Below are 24,845 nucleotides of genomic sequence, written 5' to 3' on the forward strand. Positions count from 1 at the left end.
CAACCTGGCCTTGAACACCGCCAGGGATGGAGCATTCACAACTTCCCTGGGCAACCCATTCCAGTGCAATTATTCCCTGCATTTCCACTGACACACATGGAGCAGCTCACACAGTATAGTGCAGCAGTATAGGATCATAACAGGTGCACCATAGAAACAGGGCTTTTTTCCTGGGTTTTAATGGCACTTTGCACAAATTTGTAAAGTAATCTCTGATCCAGACTTAATGTTTCAACCCTGCTCAATTTCTGGATTAGTTCATGCCAAGCCAATTAAAAGGCTTCTGCATAAAATAGGATTATCCTATAAACTCATTCTTAGTTTAATAAATTTTGTGCCAGCTATTCCGGGAAGCTCAGATCCTTTTGTTTTCTTTTTCTGTTGGGTGTGGTCATTAAAGATTCAGTTTCAATCAAGTTTCAAAAAAATCACAAGCTTGCCTGGAACTGACACACTTTCCTCTTGTACCTGGAAGCACTACTATGTGCTCTATGAGAGGCAATTAAACTCTGGTACAAAGGAGATGGTACTTTCTCTCACCCTGCTTCCAGTAGTTTACACTCAAGTTTCCTGAAGCATTCAGGTAGGATGACAGATACTACATAATTATAAACACCAATAAACACTGTATTAAATAGCACTGGACAGGGGAAAATAATGGTCATTCCTTTCCTAATATAGTAGTATTTCTTACTCTTATGGAAAACTGAATCCAGCATTGTCCTGAAGTCAGACATTTCCCCCTCTTTTTATTAGTTTCCCCTCTTTGGGAGAGAGGAAGCTATTACAGTACTAACCACACAGTGGGGCTAAATGGCGTTTGGATCCTCTCTTTAGTAGAATATAAGAAAAGCTATTTAATTGTTAATATATGTAAATACCACAAAAGAAGTAGTAATCAAGTTTATGTTGGATGGTAGCATGAACATAAACTAGTACCCAAACCAGATCATTTAAGATGTGCACCTTGTCCGGCTGTAGCTGTTTATGCCCATTTGGTGTCTGAGAAGCAGAGAATGGCCTTTTACTTCCACCAATGCACTTAGTATGCTAAAAAAAAAAAACAATTTGGCTTGTGCAATTTTTTATCATCAAATGTATTTTTTACCAAAAAAAGATATTATGCAAGAAGGTTTCATTTTTCTCAATTTGGATAAAGAAAAATCTTCCTTTTTTTTTCATAACAACTGAACAAAAAAAAAAGCATCTGTGCAGTGACCGACTGTTTCTAGCTGCAAGAAATTTTCCAGGAAAAATAAAAGCATGGCTTTGACATGTCTCAGCACTTAATTACTGCAGCACTTATGGCATCAGAATATCCTATGATACAGAAAAAGAGCAAACCGATTTTTAAAGCACATGGCACTTTTTATTAGTGGCTTTGACTATTAATTATTTATAATTCATAATTGAAAGTGTTGGTCCTATTCATTTACCAGCTTTGATTTAAAGAAGGACTTTAATGCATACCTAACCTTAATATTTGTATAATCCCATAATGTAACATCAGTGATTTGAACACCATGCAATGTAAAATTGCTACTCTGCAGGCAAACGAATGGTGCTGTTGCAGGCTTGTACAGTATGGCTAGCATGCATTAATAGGTGTCTACAGAATTGTGAATGTGCAGCATTTCTGGACTCTGAAAACTGCAACCCATGAAAATACATTTATATTATCATAGGCATAAAGGATATGAAAACTGTGTTGACAATATCACTAAGAATCCAGACTGCTCTTGTTTAACCTAGGATCCAGCAAGGAACTTGAATGGAAGGATTTTGGGTCATTCCAAAATGCCTTAAAACACTTGGTTTATATAAATCTTATGAATGGGACCTTTTCCCTCAGAAAAGTTTTGTGAAGTGCAAGATGTATGGTCTGTATAAAGGCACTCTTTTATGAAGGACCTGCATGTTGGGTTTAATCTTCTTTCCACAATCCTGCATAGAACAATGCTAGTATTCCCTGACCTTCACAGCCTGTCAAAGGCCCCTATGAAGAAGACGATTAAAAAGGGATTAGGATTATATTTTTTCCCCTTCTGTTCAGTGACAGAGATCTATCATTTACATTAGGCAGCATTAAGTGATGTTCTGCTGCTGTTAAAATGTCCTAAACTTTCAGATATGCCCTATCTGAATGCAGCAAAATACAGGGACCAACTCTAAAGTATTTGGATATAGAATTAGTTGTGTGGTTTGGTTTTTATTTAATTAGTGGTTGAATTAGCTGTTATATAATTCCCCATACAGCAGTCTCAAAAGTGGCCAGGCATTTTGTGCTGATCCCAAGATAACTGCATCAAGTAGATTCGTATGTGAATCCTCTTTACCAGTAACAAATTTTACATGCATGCTCTTTGAATTGCCAATTTGAAAGTTTTGTCCATGCAGTCTAACATATATACACTTAACCACAAGTATGGAAAAGTTCCACTGCTGTGTATAAAAGCAAGCAGCACATCCGAGGCTTAGGACTAGCTGAGGGAGAACTGAATCCTACCAAAACCTATTCTCAATGCTCAAACATTATTTTTTCAATGGTTCCCACCCATTGTCATTTCTGACTGGCAGTGCATACAGAAGGGCACGCAGCTGCTCAGCCTGACAGTTCCAGGTGGTGCTCTTTTTGAGTCATCTGCATAAAAGGAAAAAGGTGATCAGAATAATTTTTAAAAATGAAGCAAATTTACAAATTCACATAAGGAGGAAACACTGCATTCAAACTTTTAGTCAGAAAAGAGGGGACGTGTGTGAAAAGTGCAAAGAGTTTGTGTCTCATCAAACTACTTCCTGTGGGTATTATCAATTACATCATATGTCATTAAAACTAGCAGAAGAGTGAGTGGCTTGATATCATCTGGTCCTTTAATACACCCATGGATAATTTACTGTTTCCCAGGTCAAGAGGCTGAAACCAGGAATTTCATTGTTAGAATGAATATAATGCAAATATACACCCATGGCTAGAGCCGGAGGAAATTTAAGTACCTAAATCCTAAATTTTATTGAAAATAAAGCTTTTTTATTCCTAAAGCTTGTCTTAATACACAGCACTTTCCTCCCTTGACCCTTGCAAAGTGTTCATCTCCTAGATGTGTTTATTTTACAAAAATTACACCTCCAAGAATAAGCTGGCCTTTCAAAATGAGTTGGTGGCTCAAACCTCTTTCTAATTAAAAAGTTGATCATTGGTGTACATGTGCATGCCTGGCCTCAGAAAAGAGCCATTAGTTAAAATGTGACAGCCCCTATTTTGTATCTATCTCTCCTACTGAGTGCTTTAATCACTAAATTCCAAATAACAGTTATCCTTTCCATCTTCAAAGTTCATAAATTCAGTAACCTTGAACTTATTCTCGTAAAATAAAGAAACATCAACAGCTGAGTTGCAGTGTGCTCCCTTGCATGAGTATCTGATAATCAGCTCTTTGAAACACTATCATCAGGAAACTGGAAGTAGGACATGTTGATTTGCAATCATTTGGAACTCCTCTACCCTAAGTAAAAACTCTTTTCTCCACAGTACTATACAACAGCTTCATTATTAAAATAAAACATTTTTTTTTTTCAAAAGAAAATTCTTATAAGTGAAAATGCAATAGATTATCTCAAACATAAAATATAGTTCTTTCATTCTATGCTCTGATCTGTGCATTTTTTCATGTGGTTTTAGGTGGAAAACTTCCCATGAAAGAGAAATTACACTTTCTTAACAGAGATAAGAATTACTTCTCTGCTGATATAACTGACATTATTTATGAAAAGTCATACCTGATAGTATATGAAATGAATCACTAAACTACAATTGCTTTTAAGACTAACATCACAGCCTTAGATTCTAATAAAGATAAAAACAACTGTGTGTTAACTATGAGGTTTAATTGCACAACATTTAATTCTCTTACCTATTTTCTCCCTTGGGTACAAACACTCCATCATTGCCACATACCTTTTTCAGTTTGATAACTCCTTCCTGGGTGGTCTCATCTGTTGTGATGTCAAACAAGTTCCCTCCGTCTCCTGGAACTATGTTATACTCAATTTGTGCATTTTGCCCAAAATCAGGGTCCACAGCTCTGATCCTTCCAATAGCAGAACCAACATGAGAGGACTCAGGCACTTTTAAATGGAAGATACCTGTGGCAAAGTGGTAGACAGTCATTCTTGGGATTTCTTAATAATTAACATAGTATGTCTGATTAAAACCATGGAGCCTGGGCAAAAGAAACAGATGTAATTAGTCCGATTAAAATTATGAGATCAAACCAACAAATGATTAGAAAAAGATATGCATGTTTTACCCAAGGATTTTCCCTGGTTTCTAAATTTGGTCCAGTGCAACTGTAAGGGCCTTATCATCTCTATCTCTTGAAATAGACATCTGTATTTCTATTTTTAATTTTACCCATATGGTTAATTCTTTTGAATTAAATTCTACTTGTAGACAGTACATGTTTATAAGCATTTTTCTCCTATGTTTAACAATTTTTAGTATCTGATTTTTTTATTTTGAGGAAAATATATCTAGGCATTTCACAGTAGTTAAAAGGCAAAATACAATGGAAAAAGGGTTTCCACCCCTTTCTGTAATACTCAGTATTATAATTAGATGTACAACTCCTTGTGGGGGAAGATAAAGAGTACTGTTTATATATTAGCCACCAGAGGGTGCTCCTACTAAAATTTCAGTGCTAACCATAAATTTCTAGCTCTTCAGAGTTTCATTTTCAGCTTATTTACCTTTAGTGGTAATAGAAGTTTAAAAATACCCCAACCAAACACAAAAAATACATGCTTTTAAAATAAACCTTACTACTCATATGTGAGGAAAAACTGATTTCATTCGGGGAAACAGCTATGTCAAAAAAAATCAAGGTATAATAGTTGAAATAGCTGGAAGGTACAAAGTACTTTGAGTAAGCCTTCACTTTAACGACATCAGTAGCAATAGTGCTTAGTTTATACTGTGCCCTGACTTAATACACCGCTACTGAAGTGCCAGCCTTTCCTGTTCAGCTGCACCTCTTGCTGGAATTGTTACCTTGCCAATGAACACCATCATGACAAGTATTTGCAGTGAGCAGGTAGTGTTCACCTTAGTTCATGCAGCAGCCTTTGCTGTCAAAATCACCAGCTTTTGCAGCTGATTTCAGTGGACCCAGGATGTTTGATTTGCTTCATCCTGCCCTTCAGATAGCATTTGCTTCCTCTGTGATTTCATTTTCCTGGGATATTCTCCAACAGCTCTCATACAACAGCCCCTTTGGTGCAGGAAAACATTGGCAATGGCCTTTTCTGTTCCTCTACATGCGAACACATAGGAGGACATATATACTTCTTTTCCACTAGTACAGAGGACAGGCACCTGTGACTACTGGAAGGTGTATCAGCGGGATTTCTCTGAGATTTCTGCCTGGTAGCAGTTCAGTCCCTTTTCACAAAATGAGGCTCTGAGAAGTTGTGTATTGTGTAACAGCAGGATAGATGACTTTCACATCCAGCCCTTTGAATTAAACAGCAGACACCGTTGCCTGCCATTATCTCCTCACAATGCATGCTGTGTCAGCTTTTTCAGCTTTGCAATATATTGAGGTGAGAGAAAAAATGACATTAGTACTGCTGGATTAGGAGCAAACCTACCCTTTAGTGAGCTAGCAGTTCGGACTGTATAATTGTCTGATTGCCTCTGAAAAAAATCTGTTTTGTCTGCTTTCTCCCTCTTGTCAGCATGCAAATTGTACCTGAAGGCAAAACTTGCCTTCTCTCCACAGCATAGTTTAAGCCCTGATACCCAGGGCTTTTACAGACTCTTACATTGGATGACAGAAATCATTGCTGCAGTGTTTGCTCTTTACAGCCACAGTTTTAGTGAACGTAAAACGTAAAAGCATATGATAATGGAGTTTTACTTCTTTGGCTAGTTGATCTATTCTTAGTGAACTGAAGAGCACTCGAACTCATTAAAAAAAACATTTCTCTGTAAAACACTGTACCTTGCTGTAAAGCGTATGGGACTTAAATGGAATCAAAGAAACACTACATTACTCATTTCAGATTGTTTAGGCTTTTATCAGTTATTTCAATGACTTGGTATTTCATCGTTTCCAGAAATTCAACAGCAATAAAGATGGGGTCATTCAGATTAATTTGAAACTCTGAAGTAATCTTCAACTCTGCCAGAATCAGATCTCTGAAGATGTAGTATGTAATTACACTGCCATCATCCTCCTGTAATACTATTTTCAGAGCATATTGAAGCTGTTAATGGTGCTCATGTGCCAATATACTTTCAGAATAAAATAAATAAAACCAAATAATGTATATTGTTGCCAGCTCAGGGGAAAACTTCAAGAGAATATAATGTATGGCATGAAAACCACCTTTTTTTTTTTTTTACCCCTTTTTTTTTTTTTTACCCAAGGATATAATCATTGTAAAGAGGATATTTGAAATGATCAATACATGCTGTGCATGAAGTGCAACAAAAAGATAGTTTTGTACATTTTTATATTTCTGTTTCTAGAAGACATTATTTCTTGCTGTGGACTTGCTGTGACAGTTTAGCATTATTCAGTTTTTACTGTCTATTTTGCCTGTATACACTTATTACCTCCATTTGCTGTAGAAGTATACCAAAACAGGCCTGAGCAATAGCCTTTTGCTCCCAAAGGTCCTGAAAAACCTTGCTGTCTGCAGCTTCTAGGGAAGACAGAACAAGTAGCTCAGACAAACTTACACAGCAGATGGTTACGCTGCCCAAACAATTCTGTCAAATTCTGTAGACTGTCACATGGGACTTCTCTGCCTACAAAAATATTTTCTTCCACTTCCATTATCCTCTTTTAAATGTGTTTTCTAAGTTTGCTCCTGGCTTTTGTAAGAGATGAGTTACGTTGGATGTACCAAAGGAGCAAGCCCTTACTTCCCTCAGACTGCATTACAAAACTGGGCGCTGAAACTAGTTACCTTTTTGTTGATTTTACTCATGCATATTGCACGCAAGTCAGAATATTTTCACATATAGGAAAACCAGTAGCAATGCATATTGTCTAGACAAGATTTTTCACTCTGTTGTAAATGGAATTTTAAGGGGGGGGGGGGGGGAAAGAAGTTCTTTTTAAGGCCAAAAGTTATGTTCCAGTTGATATGCTTAACTTACACAACACTTCACACTTAAATTACACTTAAAATCAAACCCAAAATCCTAAACTAGAGAAAGCTAAGCTACAGTGGTTATGTAGCTTTTCATAAGCATTCAGGCATTCCCTTATAACACCTGCATAGTTTCTAAGTGACTCAAAATGTGAAAGTTCCTTGGAATTTCAGGTTCAGCAGCTTCGATGAGGACGATAAAAATAAATGAGTGATGGTGCTCTTGAAGCTTTTAGGCTGAAATGACTGATAGGACATTTTACTCAGCCCCAAAAGCTGAGTAATAAGCATTCAGGAAACTGAACTGGAGGTGAGCTAACATACTTCTTCTGAGTTTCTGAGACAAAGATGGTTCCAAAGCACATAGCAGGAAAAAAAAATCAGAGCTCAGTAAGTGACAGGTAATAGGGTAATCAGTCATATTGACTGAAATCCAGCACACATTTACAATTTTTTTGACATGATTAGATTAGTTTCAGTTTTTGAGGCTTAAAAGCTGTTCTGGGGTTTTACTTAAAGAGCTGTTTGTTTTTTTTTTTTATTTTATTTCTCTACACCTTCAGTTCATGAGTATTTCATCTTTTACCAAAAAGGTTTTCAATTCTGATAAGAAGAAATGAAAATCATCATTACATCTCATCAGCAAAACAAGTATTAAGAAACAGCACAGGTTAGCATCTAAGGACTCAAGCTAAATGCATAATGGCCTTCAACAAAATAGCTGTAAATGCTATTTGAGCTTTTTTCTAATCTGTCACTATACAAGCACTATGTGTATGCAAGATTATGCTCTCCTGCTTTTTGTCTATATTTTTTTTAGTTGTCCTTGGCAGCTGCCAAAGTCTTGCATTTCTTTTTGATCTAAATCTAAGAAGGAAAAAAAAAAAAGATGTATGTATATGATTATATTCTTTTTATCTTAAATCACCAAGGCATTTCAGCTTTTATGCTGGCCAGGTTATAAGGACACTGATTTCTGTCCATTTAGGAAGAATCTAAAGACAACACTTCACATGTACTTGCTGGTGTTTTAACAGCAAGTTTATAGGCAAAAGAAAGGATAACATAAATACAAGCAGATACTTAGTATACTAAACCTGTTTGATCAGCTACAGCTAATCATCCTAATAATTAGTGACATCTGAGGTACATGCTCCTAAAACTGGGAAGATGAGATTTAGCGCAGCAGCAATATATATTTTTGCCTCTCCCAGCTGCAACTCTGCCCTGCAGGGGGCTGAGACCTTGTGCAGTAAAGAGAAAGGCCAGGCCTTGTCACCATGTTTTCTGATGCAGGTCACGCATGACCTGGCATAGGCTGGTAAAACATCTCCCATCCTCAGACTCATTGCTCTGAGTTAGGGTTTATGGCCTCATCAGATAAAGCATAGCTATTCTTGAAAAAATCCTGTTTCTTTGCTGTGGATCCCAAAGTCCACACCTAGGAAGATCTACATCTCCCCAGACTGCAAAGATCCCAGATGTCCAAGGGTCCCCAGTTCTTTAACGAAAAATAAGAAGAAGCAAAACCACTTTTGAGTTTGATCTTGCCCAAGTTTAGGGTCATTCGTGTGATAGTGCTTCCCCAGAGCTGGCAGCTGCAGGGACAGAACTCTGTCAGCCCCTCAGGTCAGCTAGAAGACTGAATTTTCAAGGCCATCCTCTTTCTTCCTTCCCTAAAGGGTTAAAAAAAAGTTCATCATACCTTGTATAACTTTTGTATACTGAAAATCAGTTTAAGCAGTTGCTGGTTTTTTTTCCACTGATAAGCCATTGTCAGAATGCTTTCTCAAAATAAAGCCCCTCATTGCATGTCAGAGACTAATTCCACAGATTATAATCCACCTTGTTGGAACAAGGGTTCAGGAGATGGGAAATGCCATCTTATTTTCTCAGCTGAAGGTATTTGGACCCACAGCTTCTGTTGCCAAAGAATTCTGGGTGTAGCAAAGACAATAAAGAGTATTCTCTTTAACAACATAGTGTAGAAGTTATCCTAGCGACGATTGTTTAGAGCCACAGATACACAGATGTGTGTGTCCTAATACCTAGGCAACGATAATACTTAAACTTCTTCAAAGAATCTTAAATTTTCTTTTGTATGGTGGCACAGTTTTACTAGGAGGGGAAGAAAATGTTCATTTCTAGAACTTCATCAAGTTTATAATGAAGGGTTAGAGTTACTTTTTATCCTAGTAGCTGGCACAGCGCTGTGTTTTGGCTTTAGTCTGAGAATCATGTTGATAGCACAACGTTTTAGTTGTTGCTAAGTAGTGCTTACCTTGATCAAGGACTTTTCAGTCTCAAGCTCTGCCAGTGAGGAGGGGCACAAAGCCAGGAGGAAGCAGAGAAGAGGATACCCAAACTGAAACTAGCCATAGGGGTAATCCATACCACGGCACGTCATGCCCAGTATATAAACTGGGGGGAGTTACCTGTAAGGGACTGATCACTGCTTGGGTCAGGCTAGGTATTGGTTGGTGGGTGGTGAGCAATTGTATCACGTATTACTTGTGTTTATTGTTTTTCCTTTCCTCTTTTAATTTTATTTTTTTCCCTTGTTATTTCCCCTTATCATTATTGTAATTATTATTATTAGCAGTAGTAGCATATTGTACATTAGTTATTAAACTGTTCTTACCTCAACCCACAGATTTTACATTCTTTTGATTCTACTCTCCAGCTTGCCCAGGGAAGGGAGGGGGGAGGAAGAAGGAAAACAGGGGTGAGCAAGCAGCTGCATGGTGCCAAGTTACTGGCTGGGCTTAAACCACAACAACAATTTCCTGAGTAACTACTCTAATTATCTTGTTATTACTGTATAAGAAAGATCCCACCATTATTACTTCCCCTTCCATTGGTGTTGCTATATAGAAAAATGGCGGCTAAATGCTCGTCTGTAAAAAGTCTGACTTTGTCAATGTGCTCTTGTCTTAGACAATATGCTTCCTGGACCTCTAATAGCTTATGTGGAAAACCAGTTCTAGACAATCAGCTTCATTATGCATCATGAACAATAAAGAACTGGTCTGTTAATATCCAGTCTACTGATTAAGAAACTATTACCAAACAAAAGAAGTAGCACAAAATCATAAGAAAAATCATTTTAAGTTGTATAGTCTAAACGCCTGAATGAAAGGTTTTTACATAAGTTATACAGTAGTTATAAGGAATTATCAAGGTGCAGCATGTCTTATGGATAGAATAAGGACACTTCACAGGAGAAAACGTCTTTCCTTTTTCAGAATCTCAGGCAGCATGTAATTGGCATTTATCAGGTAGGTCTATTGGTAATATTTTCGTGATCACACCATCACCATGAAATAAATCAATACACTTATTCCCTCTATAAAATTCAAATTGCATGATATATGTGAAACATTAACATGAAGAAAAGTATATTGCCGAGAATGGGACACAGAGTTTGTAATGCTCTGCTTAACATCTCTGCTTCTTAAATATCTTGCAGGAGCTTTTTAACATTTTCTTTATTAGTCTGGTATAAAATGCAATAAGCAATTCATTTACTCTGTAGTATCTGGTCAAACCATTTACTTCTGGATCTAAGCCAAGTGCTCCAAATCATCTCTATTGGAAGAATCATTTTCCTCTCCAACAACAAAGGAAATTAGGTCCCTATCTTTAGTCCTCCAAGTCACACCTGAGTTACATCCCTAAAATCACCTAAACAAAACATACTCAACATTTGTATCAGTCAAAAGACTCCCTGTGAAGCTTTGATTTTTGCATGTTTATTGGGTACATTTTATGATGTACATTACTTTTCTTTACCATGTTGGCACAGTCTAAAGCAGAAAATTATTATTTTTAAACACAAAAATTTTAAATCATCGAGTACAAGTGCATAATAGTTTACTGTTCTTTGTTGTAAGTTTTGGTTTACTGTATGCAGTTTACTTAAAATACTTGTGATTTAATGTGTGATATAGACTAAAAAATAATGATTCAATAGGATGCCAAATGGCTTCACAGTTGCAGACCCTTCTATACACCAAGCATGATCAACTTATCAAAAGTGATGTTTATGTGTTCTAATTTAAGTGTTTAAAGGTGAGATCTCTATATAAATACTACTAATTACAGATCCTTCTCTTGATCATGTTGGTGATCACATGTATAAGATCAAAAATTCCCGTGGAAGCCACTGAGAAAAAAAATATCATGAATTCAACAGCAAACCTGAGAGTTCCTCTAGCATATTTCTCTTTTTTTATATAGCTTTCTTCATGTGAAAATTCAACTAAACATGCATTTTGGACTCAGAGAAGGCAGTTTCAAAGCTGCTTGGTATCTGCAGCTTCTACTGCAGTCTGTAGGAACCTTTGGATTGTGGCAAGCACTTTCTGGGCATCCCATGTAATGCTTCTTCCAAGAGTGAAATAGTGTTGAAAATGTGACTACAGCTGTGGTTGTTAGGTATTTTTGGAAATCATGAGCCTAAACTATTGTGATTATAATTAATTATAATTAGAGAATTACGTATGGTCTGTTCCACTTTATGCTGCATTGTAGCCTCTAGATTTTCAAAAAAGCAAGCCCAGTATGGTCAGAAGCAGAAGGCTGTGGTGATTTCTTACTTAGAGAGAAGGCCTTGGGGAAAAAAGCAGACAGATGCTGCCAGAAATGACAGTGACGCAGTAAGTGACACTGTAGTCTGTGAGTCACTCTGCAACCGGTTCTCAAGGCATTGCAAGGCAACCCCATGCTGTTAAATCTGTAGCCCTAGTTACTCTTCAGTATCAGAGAGTAGGTGGAGATGCATGGTGCTTTTCAGCCATCCCAAGGTTACTGTGGATAATTTCATGCATCCAATCTAAATACTCTCTGTGTTTTGAATGAATATTTTCTTCATTGCTTTCCACAGAAAACACATTGGGGTAGAATGAATATCATGCATCCTGCCAAAGGTTGTTGAATTTCTATGAACCATATTTGTTTACACTTCTATACAGAAGACAGCAGGCGTAAAATAGAATTAATAAATTTTAGTAGTCTACCATAATGATAACAATGTGTTTAAAAATAATTGACCTATAAGTCTTGCTGTGATCAATTACCCCTTAAACCTGGTGATAGGGGAAAATAGATTGGATAAGGGCAGAATAACAATAGAATTTTATGACCAATAGATGATACTTAACTTCAAACCACTGTTGTGCTTATTTGTATTTCTTGGACTACTGCTTACTATGCAATCAGAGTATTACATTTTACCTAGTGACAAATTACCTATATCTTTTCATTGGTTATGGAAGTGTACCAAGAAATAGCTATATTTACTTCATGCTCTGCTTTGAAACTGAGGGTTCAGTCTCTCAGTTTAGAGTTTTAAAGAGGTTTTTGTTTCATCCAATCAGTATGCCAAAAAACCCTCTGAGGATAGTCTTTACTAGTTATGCATTCTTAAGACATTTTTAAAATCTATGTAAGTGTAGCAGACACAAATCTTACTAAGCATTTAGTGTTTTGAGAACCTCCGGTAACTGAGTATTTATCCCTCCAGTTTATTTATTTATTTTTTTGTTTTTCATTTTTTCAAAACAATATTCTTTAGTTGGGTTTTGGGCCACTGTTCAGTCTGAATCAAATGTTTCACTTTCAAGATATTTTATGATCAAGACCATGCAATAGTGACAGCTACCAAAAAAAAAACCCAAAACATTTCTAGGGAGCTTTTACTAAGATTACATCCACTTTTGGGAACAAATCAGCTCTTCCTGAAAGTGTTAAAAGAATTCTGATGCAAAAAAAAGGAATAATAAAAATATAAGAGAAAACTGGCATAAGTGTAAATAGAAACTTGCATAGATGTTGAATTTTATGTTAATTTCTTTGTGTTGCTCACAAACAAATAGTAACAGAAGCCTACTTAACTGTCAGCTACTGTCACCCAAGGTGGGCTGTATGGCCTGGATTGCAAAGCATAGGCTGAAAAGACCTGTGACTGTACTCTGTGGCCCAGAAATAGCCAGTATAGAATAGCCTATTTCCATGCTATTAAATTCTTTTACCCACACCAAAATAGGTCAGCTTCTTGGAAAGTGACTGCACAGAATAGATCCTGATTTATACTAACTTTTAAAAATTCCTGGAATTTGACTAAGAAAGCTTTACTTGGTCAAAAGTGTGGCCAGTCGATGTGCTAAAGCTAAGAGTATGGATGGTTTAAATGCCCAGGAACTTTCCACCATGTTTTCATGTCCTTCTTCAAGTCTTCAAAGCAAAACATGAACCATTGTATACCTTCTTTTATTCTATGTAAAAATGTCTCTAATTGCAGTGATTGAGTGATGGTGTAGAAAAAAAAGTAGAGAGGCTTTTTTATGACTCGCTGGCAAACATGCGCTGGTTGATGAGAAAATGAATATGAGCCAGCAGTGTGTGCTCGCAGCCCAGAAAGCCAACCATATCGTGGGCTGCATCAAAAGGAGCATGACCAGCAGGTCGAAGGTGATCCTGCCCCTCGACTCTGCTCTTGTGAGACCTCACCTGGAGTATTGTGTGCAGTTCTGGTGTCCTTAACATAAAAAGGACATGGAACTGTTGGAACAAGTCCAGAGAAGGGCCACGAGGATGATCAGGGGACTGGAGCACCTCCCATATGAAGATAGGCTGAGAAAGTAGGGGATGTTAAGCCTGGAGAAGGCTGCATGGAGACCTGATAGCAGCCTTCCAGTATCTGAAGGGGGCCTGTAGGGATGCTGGAGAGGGACTCTTCATTACGGACTGTAGTGACAGGACAAGGGGCAATGGGTTAAAACTTAAACAGGGGAAGTTCGGGTTAAATATAAGGAAGAAGTTCTTTCCTGTTAGGGTGGTGAGGCACTGGAATAGGTTGCCCAGGGAGGTTGTGAATGCTCCATGCCTGGCAGTGTTCAAGACCAGGCTGGACAAGGCTTTGGGTGACATGGTTTAGTGTGAGGTGTCCCTGCCCATGGCAGAGGGGTTGGAACTAGATGATCTTAAGGTCCTTTCCAACCCTAACTATTCTATGATTCTATGTAGCTAACTTGGGTCAAATAGAGACAGCACGCAAGGGTCACTAAGCTGTGTGACAGTGTAGTTGCAAGATAGAACTGTAAAAAGCTTACCTATCTGGGATGGTGAAGACTCATGATCTCAGTATAGTAAAATGTGGAGAGTCTCAGAGCTGGCAGTGAACCAACAAAGGATTGTTTTAGTAGTGTTCTTATTGGGAAGAACAAAACACTTGTGGAGGAGGAGAAGATGATGGCCACACTGTAGTTATATGATGAAAATGACATCAAGGACAAAGTTGCGTCTCTTTTGGGAGAAGGGAGACAGGAGTGCATGTTGAATGTAGGGATAGACAGGGTGAGGAGAAAAGAGAAGGCCAGAGAACGCGGAGGCAGAGATCCCTATGGTACAGAAGTGTGAGACCTAGAAGGAACCTGGATTAAAGAAGATTTACCCTAAGTCTTCCTATGATTCTGTAACAGCACAGAACGAATACTGGTCTGCTAGTATTTATTTACATAGTGATATGACTATTGTTTTGCTGGTGTTAAAGCTGTACTTAAGCAACTCACTAGTATTACGATCCAAAATTACAACGACCTCTGCATGGCTGCTGGTTTCATGATTGGCTTACAATTGCATGAGCAGGTTTCAGGAGTTTTTGCATTCCTGTCTTACATCACTCCTTGAAGTAGATGGTTAAAATAAAAATGTTCAACTCAAAAATACAGTTCTGTTTTACCCAAAACTCACAGGTAAATGGAAATCAGACTTCTTTAACATTTTCTGACATGAAAAGACTTAAGTTTGATTTACAAAACTAAGGTGGTGCTTTTTTCCATTTCTGTCTTATGGGCTAGACCAGGATTCAACCTTCCTTCCCTTTCTAATTCAAAGCAAGCTCTGACTGTCTCTTACCTAATCACTGCCTCCAGGCTAGTCTGCAATGAATCTGTCCCCCTGTCCTAAGTATCTCCCATTTGGTATAAAATAAGTAATTAGCTGCTGGAACTGAATGACGGCATCTTGTCTGCCAAGCACATTCTTTAATCAGTGAATGATGGACCCATTTTCATTCCGAGAGCCAATGAAGATACAACTGCTGTATACAAAGCACAACGCCTTTTAACAGGAGTACCAGGAGAAGCCATACTTCCCTTTCTAAATTGCAGTGGGTAGAATAACTTCCCAGAAAGCCAAGTAGACATGTAAAAATACTTAATTAGGCAGATCAGACCTCTGAGCCTTAATCCCAAGTAAGTTTTCTAGCAAGTCTTCCTCATTTTTTTTTTTACTTATTTTATCAGAACCTCTGCTTTCATAATTTTAATTTTTTAGGTTACTGAAAAGAATAATTTCTTTATTATACAGTCCTTATCTGTAGATGCCTATATTACTACTGGATGGGATCTGTGTTATATTCTTCTGAAATCTTTAAAACAGATACTATTATCTGAGGAACTGCTATGTCATAGCTCATTCATCCAAAGCAGTGAGTTAAAAGTTTTTTCTTTCTACCTCATATGGATCAGAACACCTTTTAATAGCACTCTGCATCCGAACCCAATTTTGCAATAAAATCTGAGCAAGACTGGTTCAAAGAAACGTGAATGGAATCAGTCACATTTAGTTTACTGAGTAAACAAAATTTATATCCTTTCATACAGTAAAACCTTTGCTAAATAGTGTGTGTACTCTGATGTACTACACTTCCCAGAATATTTAGATAAATAACTATGACAAGATTTTTAAATCTACGGAGGGGGTAGGCATAAGTATGTGTAGGCAGGCTATTCCAAGTTCAGCACTTGGCTGTCTTTTTGTCAAAATATTTCTACAGATGTTAGTACTTGAAAGGAAGCCTATTAAAATATGATATGAACCAATAAATAATCACTGATGCTATCTAAAGGATAATAATATGTAAACTCTATTCTTAATATCATAATTGTGAAATAGATAATAAATCTAAGTCATAGATCATCGAGATAATGGATCATCCAAATAGCACACAAAGGTTATAGAACAAAAAGAAAAAAGGGCTAGCTCTCTTTTCTAAAGGTCTTCTTTACTTGCACTGAAAGTCCTGAAATTGTGTCAGTGAAAGATAATATTTTTTTCCAGTTTCTGAATTGTCTGTTTTGTTGACTTTTTTATTTAAGATCATTGTTTCCTCTGCTGTCTCCAGTGGAAATATGAATACGTTCTGTGAAATGCACTGTAGTGGCCACTCCTGAAATCCAAATCCAGTTAGCTGCAAGTCTACAATATGGACAGGCAGATGATGTGCAAGGTCCTAGGAATGACTGTTCAACCTTGCCTTATTTAAGATGTCACTGCCAAAAGATGAATAGTTACATTTCTGTTTCCAAGCATGTCAGCATTTCTGGAAATTTGCATTGCTTTTTATGCAAAATAACTTGATGGATTTCAATGGTATGCTTCTGGAAAGACCAATGACAGCAAAATAATGTCCCCTGTTATGTCTAGGCACTGGTCTAGAGCCATCCAAGCATTTTAAATGTGGTTGCAAAACAGCCCCAAGATAATAGTTTCTAACCATCAGAGAGCCTCTTTTTTTAAAGCCAAGACATGCACAAGTAGACAAAATTCAAGTTTTAGGTCCAAACCTTAATGCATCTGTCTTCTATTAGAAACAGTTTTCAATCATTACCCTAAAATTCTCCCATGAGCTGGAAATTATGTGATAAAACACAGCTTTAGCCAAATAGTTCTTCTGAATGAAAAAAAAAAAGTAAATTCAGGGAGCATAACCTTAAAAATACATACCTTAAAAATAAACCCAACTTATTGCTGACTTCACAAGACACTTGAGAATCATCTTTTGCTTGCTAATATCAGAATAAAAAAAAGTATAAATTTTAAAATTCGATTGTATTTTTTTCTACACTAAGGCCTTACCCTCTAAAATGTATTTCTGCCATATTAAAATAGAAAGGCATACTATTCCTTTGACTAAAATGATTCACATGTGAAATCACTTTCACAGGCACTCTGTCACTAGAGATCAAAAGAAAGAGACAGGAAAAAAATGAAGCACAATAACCTTACAAAATATGAATCAACCACTTCACTTACTTAGTTTGATTCCATAAAGCATAATTTATATTAAGTAATTATACAATTTCTGTCACTTAAATGTTGAAGCAAATATAACCCATTCACTCTTTCTTGCAGCTTACATCAATGGTTGGAAACAAGCCCGTTGTCCACAGAGCTAGCTCAGACCAGTCTAATGCTTGATGAGTTAAGTTTGACCACTAACTTCTAGGAAGGATAAGCACATCCTGCCTTTTTACTTAAAGAAATGTCTTTTTACTTAAGCAGCTCTTGTGTGCGTGAGCAGCTGAGAGAGAAAGGCCGTCAGTTCCCTTCTGGACCAGGATGCATGCCTACAGATAAACAGCTTTTATCCGCTCTTTTCTATTCAAATGCAATGTTGTATTAAACCAAATTTTCATTTAACTGCTTGAACATTGTTGCTCTGGAAGGAAATCGATGTACTTTTGCTTTTAGTCTTTGACTTATTTTTTCAGATTTTGGCAAGAATCAAACTTTGGTATGAAACATTCATTTTAATATTTATGAAAAATTTCTGTCTTTAACAAGGAAACATGCCTAGTAATGCAGAAAATCAGTGTACTAATGAAGAGTTAAGCAAGACATATGTGAAAAACTTTTGGAAATAAATTTCTACTAATAAAATAAATCCAGCTCATTATTCCTTCTAGCTATAAAGAAAATATCAATTTTCTGAAGTGCCTCATTTTTCAAAAATGTGGGCCAACAGATACCTGCAGGTTAAAGAACTCTGACAGAAATATATAGTGTTTAGAGGGTTCCCCTTTGTTACATTCCTCATTACTATGAGACATGCAAGGTGGGAGTTCCCCAGTGAATATCTTCAAAAGCACAGGTTCTGAATAAAAAATTCCATGTTCAGCAGGATAGTCAGTGGTTTTTCATCACTGGATGCTTATATCCAATCCGAATCTGTCTGTCTCCTTAAAGGATCCTCAATGAGATGAAGGTGTTCCATGATATATTTTTTTGGCAAGCTTGTAATGTATTATTAATCAATGTAGCTTCTTCCAAGTATTAATAATATATGTTCTCCTACTTCTGCTGTGAAATCTTTTTTTTTTTTTTAGCTTGTTTAGCTGAATTCAGAAATAAACTTTATTCTGTGATCATTAACATCTTCTTATTTGATAAGGTAATCTATAGCATGGCATCTTTGGTATAAGCCTTTTGGGAAACTCGTCCTGAGTATGTGATGGTAAACACTTACCCTGCAGCAGTTAGTATTAAAGGACCTTCAGGCCCTCTTTTCAGTCTGCGCTTGGACTTCCTGGCTTTTTGACCAGCAATGAGTAATCTGATAGTGAAGGTCTCAACTCCCAGCAGCAGTGAGGGCTTATTAGATCTCCTCAGGCCTGAACTTGGAACTTACCTGGACCTGATTTTAAAGGCTTATTTTTGCTTAATTTAAAATTCCATACAATCATCCTTTTAGCTATAGTAGTCAAGCCAACGACAAAGTCCATTTTCTGGCAGGAAGTTACTCTGAATCATTGCAATGTTTTCCAAGAGCAAAACTGAAAAATACAGTTACTATAAGAAAAAAATTAATACTCAACTTTTTTTTCTGTCAATTATTTTTGTCTACTTATAATTAGCTTTTTGTCTCTGAATTTCAGGCCCACTATACATCATCTCACATACTGCTTAACGAAATGGGACTGGCTAAGTAAATCCCCATTGATCAGGATTTTTGCTTTTACTGTTTTGATTAAGTAGAAGTCCTTAGTTTACGAGAATATAAATCTGTAGCCTATAACACATCCCCTCGAAAAGAACATTTCAGGTCTGCCTTGACCAAACTTGTTCAGTACACTGGAGTCCCCATACTCACATTTTAGCTTGTAAGCCATGCTATATATTTATTATATTCAATATCAACACAAACCTCCAATATTATTCTGTTTTGTTGAAAGTCACTGCTCTAATTCAGTTTCTGTGGCATTTGATATAACAGAAAGAAAATGTTCTCAACTCTGTTAGCATCCAAAGCACAGGGCAAGCTTGGTCTCTGGTGATTTTTTTTGTTTTCTCCTTCATAGCAGCGACTGGGCAAAGATGTCATAACCACACTGCATGCATTAAATGAGACCTCAAGGCTACCTTTTTCAAAGAGGATGGTATGTTCCATGATTTCTCTGTGAATTTAAAACTGACTTGTGTATTTTTGCAACACCATAGTAATTGAAGGCATACAATGAAATAGAAAATAAGTAAGGCCTTTAACGGCAAGTAAAGTAAAATCTACAACTGAAAATTAGACATGGGAAAGAGAACTGGGCCCAAGGAATTTGCCAGAGCATTGAGTTTCTCAGTTTCCAGGCAGCTACATTATTTCCTCTGGCAGCTGTGGTACTCTTCCAGCAGCAGGGCTTCCAGCTGAAAGGAAGGAGCAGACTGCAGTGGTGGGCAGTTTAACAAGCACCAAGCATGAGAAAAGCGGGAATGCTGGTTCAAAGAGACCTTATGTGACAGTTTGCTTGTTGACCAGAACTGAGGTGTCTCACAAGCGTTTTGACAGGATGTCAGGAAACACAAGGAGGTGCTGGTGCCTGTAGGTCATCTGACAAAATAAGGCAAGACTGGGCAGAGGTCTTAGGCATGAAATCAAGACTGGTGAACTAAAGCTGAAGTTAAGGACATTCATAGTAGCATAATCTGAAATTGTGTCACTCTGTACGATTTGTGAGACAAAGATGGAAGGGCCTTTAAGTGCCTGTCTGAGAAAAAGGGTAAGGAGAAGAGTTGCACATTACTGGAAAGTAGGGGCACTTGCTAAATAATGGGTGTCCATAGAGAATATACAAAATTCATTTTGGCCATAGGAAAAAGAGGCTTCAGAAAGTTGAAGAATTTATCCATGGGATAAAAATTCAGGAAAATTATCAGGTGCTGGAAAGCATACAATTGAAAAATATGTAAAAGCACGCAGCTCAAATAAAGGATGCAGTCACCAGAATTCTGCATTCTTCACTGAAGGTGATGGTAGTCCAGCAGGAAATGCAGAAGTGGTAGATCATACAGAATCAAACTAGGGTCCTGTAAAGACCAGAAAGCAAGACACAATATAAAGCCAAGGGTTAAAATTTGAACTAGTATGGGTACCTTTAACGCCTAATGCTACACAAGAATATCAGCACGATAGGTATGTTCTGTGGGAGAGAAGAAAATCAGGCAGGCAGCACAGTAGCAAGGAGTAAAATACACAGTAAAGACAAAGCAAGTCTTATCAGTGAAGGAATAACTGTAGTTCTTAAAGGAAGCTCTAAGTCAAACCTAGAGAAGAGAACAGTATTAACAATAGCTAGCCAGGAAAAGTTCATTAGTTCTTGTAAACTTTACAGCAACAATAATGAGCTTAAATACAATATCTGTTCAGGAGCAGTAAGAGCCAAAAAAGAAAAAAAATACCTAAAAATCAATATAAACTAGGGATAGTGCTAAAGAAAATCTGAATGTGATCACTGAGACAGTTAAACCACTGTCAGTGGTGGGGATACTAGCTAGGGACCCATTTTGAAGGGCCATAGCAAATGCACAGCACCCATTAAAAAACAAGTCTAAATGGGTAAACAACGTAGTTCATAAAAGCAAGAACACATCGTTCAAGGAGATTAAGTTGTGTCTTAAGGAGGGCAATAGAAAGAGCCATAAAATTTGCTTTAACTATAAAACCACAAGTAAAGAAGACAAAAAAAGAGTTTGAATAAATCTCTGGCAAACAAGCTAATAATAGTTGTTTTTTTAAAGACATTTGGAAGCAAAAGCCTGAGGGGAACTGTGTAAAGCCAACCCAAACTTGAGATACAGAAGTACTCAGAGAAGGTAAGATCACAAATGTTTAACTTCATGCATTTTTTTCTTTGTGTTCATTTAAAGTAGCTGGGGAGTTTTTCTTTCCTGGCACCCTTCTTTATGAGGGACTTATGAGAAGGATTAATTAGATATAGAAGCAGTTGTGGAATGAACAGACACAAGAGTAACAAATCATTGGGATTAGCTGTTACACATCCAAGAGCCTGAAGGATGAAATAAGTGAACAATGATACGCAATATTTTTCTTCAAACCGCTACGGCACAAGAAGGTTTGAAGGACCTAATATAACACTTATTTTTTCCTGCAAAGATTTCCAGGGAGCTCAAAGGAGGTAAGGATAGATATGACTAAGATGTGTGGAGCAAAACAGTAGGAGCAGCATTAATGGATGCACAGAGAATACCCTGCATTGAAAAAAATTCGACAGCGTTTTTACAAATAAAGGTCACATTTTGCAACACTTTCTGAATTCTATGTAGGGACAGATTCAAAACAAAAGAGGGGAAGCTGTTTGTTGTGCAATACATGATTAATCTGTTCACCTCATTAACATAGGATGTTGTGGACTTCAAAATTTTACGGAAGTTTCAAAGCAATAGGTAACTTGCTGTAAGAAAATACATTAATGTTTGTTAAATATGAAGATACAATCTGGGTTAATAATTATTAGAAACTGAGGAAATGTTCTGGAGTATTGTTTGGCCTATTCTTATGTATACCTTCTAGATGTCAATGTCAGAGACAAAAGGCAGGGCCAATGGATCTTTGTCTCAACATGGCCATTCTTACATGCCTGCAGAAATGCAATATATTTTTGTACTGAGGAAAAGAAGAATACTTATATTAGAAAAATCCATGAAGTTCAGGTGTAGTTTGGCACCTAAGGAGCATTTATAATACTTAAAGTTGGATTACAATTCATGTGCAAGAAAAGAGATACAAAGTAAAAAGCAGCCATGGTCTTGCTGCAAATTTACGCAAATATTCTAATATGAATTTGCCTTACTAACAACTTCCACCAGCTAATTGTTTTGGCATAGTTATCAAGGTTTATGCTTGATTAGTGTCTGCATTTCCAAGGGACAGAATATACAAAACTTCGGTAAATCTAACGGAGCAGTAAGTGACAATCCTGCTAATCATAAACAGACTATGAAACACTTTAAATTAGCATATTTCTGAAAAGCTTCACTTAAACTAATTGATATGTTAAAAATTGTCATTGGATGGTCACTATTTTGAGGCTATATATGTTTTCAAAGACAGATACAATCTTCCCAAGAAGTGTAAAAAATCTGTTCCTGATTATCATAACAACAATGCTCAGTGTGAGACAGTTCTGTCTTCGGTACCTGGAAGTCTTAGATTATAATGACTTTCCATCATTTGAAGGGTGTCATTCAGTTTCCCTTGACAAAAACAGTATTTACTATCTAATTTCTGAGGTCTAAAAGAAATGAACTCTTAGGTTCAGGCTGATCCTGTGGAATGCTGATATATTTCCTCTTAAATCTTCAAAAGTCTTACTTTCAATTTGAGCTTTATATTATTTAAAAGAACAAGAGTGTATTCTAAGTTTTTTTTCATCAAATACTATTCTTCCTGGATCTCAATTCCTTTTCTAAAGAATTTTTCATATTAATACTTTCTGTCATGCTTAAAATTAAAATTAGTGCATTTGGAATACAACATACTCTTAGGAAATCTGGGCGGGTTGTCATTGACATCCGTGAGAGTAATGTTTACAGTGGTAGTACCAGCTAGTCCTCCCAGCTGTCCTCCCATGTCCTTGGCTTGAATTAGAACTTGATACTGTTCTTTCACTTCTCTGTCCATATTTGGCAAAGCTGTTCTTATTACACCTACAAAAAGGAACGGGAAAGAGAAAGAACAAGTAAACAAAGGGCTGTAATTGTCTATGATTACATTTTAATACTGGATCTCTTGGACCAAGAATCGAATTCTTCCTAAAAGATTCATAAGAAAGGAGCTCACACAGAAACATGCAAATCACTCAGGCTTTTCAAAAGTGTGTTTGTCAGCTATTCAACCATTCAAAATGAGTGCTGTGTCTTTTCAATCAATACATGATCTGCTGAAAGGGAATGGTGCATTTTTACTAGGGATGTGAATGGTGTGAGCATAGGTTTGCCACATCAGGACTGAAGAACGCTGTGTTATGCAGAGCAGGGCAATGTAGGAAAAGATACCAATGCATTTCAGAGACTGCATCTTCAATTGTTTCCATCCAGTCACTTGCCATTAGGCTACTGTAGGCCCAAGACAGTATCCTTTCGATACAAAATGAGGTCTTCATTAGAAGACTCTCCTTTACTTGAGAAAGTTTTCTTCATATAGCATGTAGATGCAATGAAAACCATAAAAGTTGCCTTAAAGAACAGCAATTAAAATATCATGGTATGTCATTACCCAAATGCATCTTAATCTTCAGTGATTTTGGATAGCTGATGTCTAAATAGGTATGTCATAATGTCCCTTCTGATATGTTAATAATGTAAATGATATAAGACAGACTTGCAGAGAGTGAGAGGGGATTAGCTGATAACATAAAAAGCTGCAAGTTTTGGACACTCAAGTCTTTCTCTTGAAAATAAATGTATAGGAGAAAATGCATTTCTTTCCTTGTCAAAATTTTACAAGTGCATATTATATTGCAAAATGCTATATATTTAGCAGTAATTTTCAGAAAATGGCTAGTTGCAGACTGGTACAGACAGCATGCACAATTGACAAATAATTGGATTTTATTTTTTTTTTAAATTAAGCATGCTTCTCTTCTAAATTATTATTGAATTAGAAAATATTATTTTCTAGTATTAAACCATTCATATTTAAAAGCAGTCTTTTCCCCCGGAGATATAATGCGTCTGGAATTATAAGAAACAAACTTTAAGGGTCATTCTTTTCTTTATAGCTACTAACTGCTGCTGTGTTAACAAGAATAGGAACTGCTAGCTTATAATATTTGCTCAGAGTCTAGGAATAACGTGACCTAAATCTGCTATTTCTGGAACCTATTAAAAATTCCCATTGAATTGAACTGTATAACAATTTTTCTCCATTTGTGACACTGATAATGATAAAAACAACATTAACTATTATTTTCCACTTCAGTATGGCATGCACAGCTTGTTCTAGACAGAAATCTTGAATTTTAAAACTAAAAACTTGTTCATATTCATGTGATATTCATGGAAAAAAAAACAAAACAACAGAAAACTTTTTCTAAATAGGATAAACATTACTCGGTTTCCTCTTGAATCTCTTAATCCATATTTTAGCATTGTGAAAACTACATATTTCTCAGTATAATATCCTTGGTATGCTCATTCTAAGGAGAAAAGAGCTATGGGAATTAAAGACTTCCCTTGTTATACTATACAAAATAACAGTAAGAAGAAAAAAACTGAAAATGGGAAGATAGTAGGTTGTGAGCAGGAGATGCAGTTTTTCTGATTGTTCTACCTCTTTCAGGTACAACTGAGTGGCTTTCTCAGAAATATTCCATATGGTCTTCAGAAAATGAAGAATTTGCTTTCACTCTAGTAGTAAAATTCCCAATCACTCACTGCTTATTCCTGTCTTGAAGTATAAAGGCACTCTATACATTTTAATGCAAAAAACCTCTTTGTCTCCAGAAAAAAAAAAAAAAAATCTATGAGAATAATTTTCATGTCTAGCAGTTCATAGGCAATTTTCTCTTTTCTACCTATTCTATTTCAAAAGTGCAGAAAGACCCCTGAAAATT

General features: G+C 36.6%; 1 protein-coding gene across 4 annotated transcripts in view; it reads right to left on the reverse strand.

The window, feature by feature from the left end:
• CDH12 (cadherin 12) overlaps positions 1–24,845 on the reverse strand; it is a 540,002-nt gene that overhangs the window by 43,149 nt on the left and 472,008 nt on the right. For all 4 annotated transcript variants that reach the window (XM_061449266.1, XM_061449262.1, XM_061449263.1 and 1 more), the window contains exons 6-7: positions 22,771–22,938; positions 3,956–4,143 (exon numbers count right to left, since the gene is read on the reverse strand). In XM_061449266.1, the coding sequence (XP_061305250.1) occupies positions 3,956–4,143; positions 22,771–22,938 (356 nt within the window). The remainder of the gene's footprint in view (positions 1–3,955; positions 4,144–22,770; positions 22,939–24,845) is intronic.

This window comes from Pezoporus flaviventris, unplaced genomic scaffold (assembly GCF_033815535.1).
Source record: "Pezoporus flaviventris isolate CSIRO_AGI_PZ_B2104156 unplaced genomic scaffold, CSIRO_AGI_Pfla_v1 ptg000007l, whole genome shotgun sequence".
In the NCBI taxonomy this organism is placed as follows: Eukaryota; Metazoa; Chordata; class Aves; order Psittaciformes; family Psittacidae; genus Pezoporus; species Pezoporus flaviventris.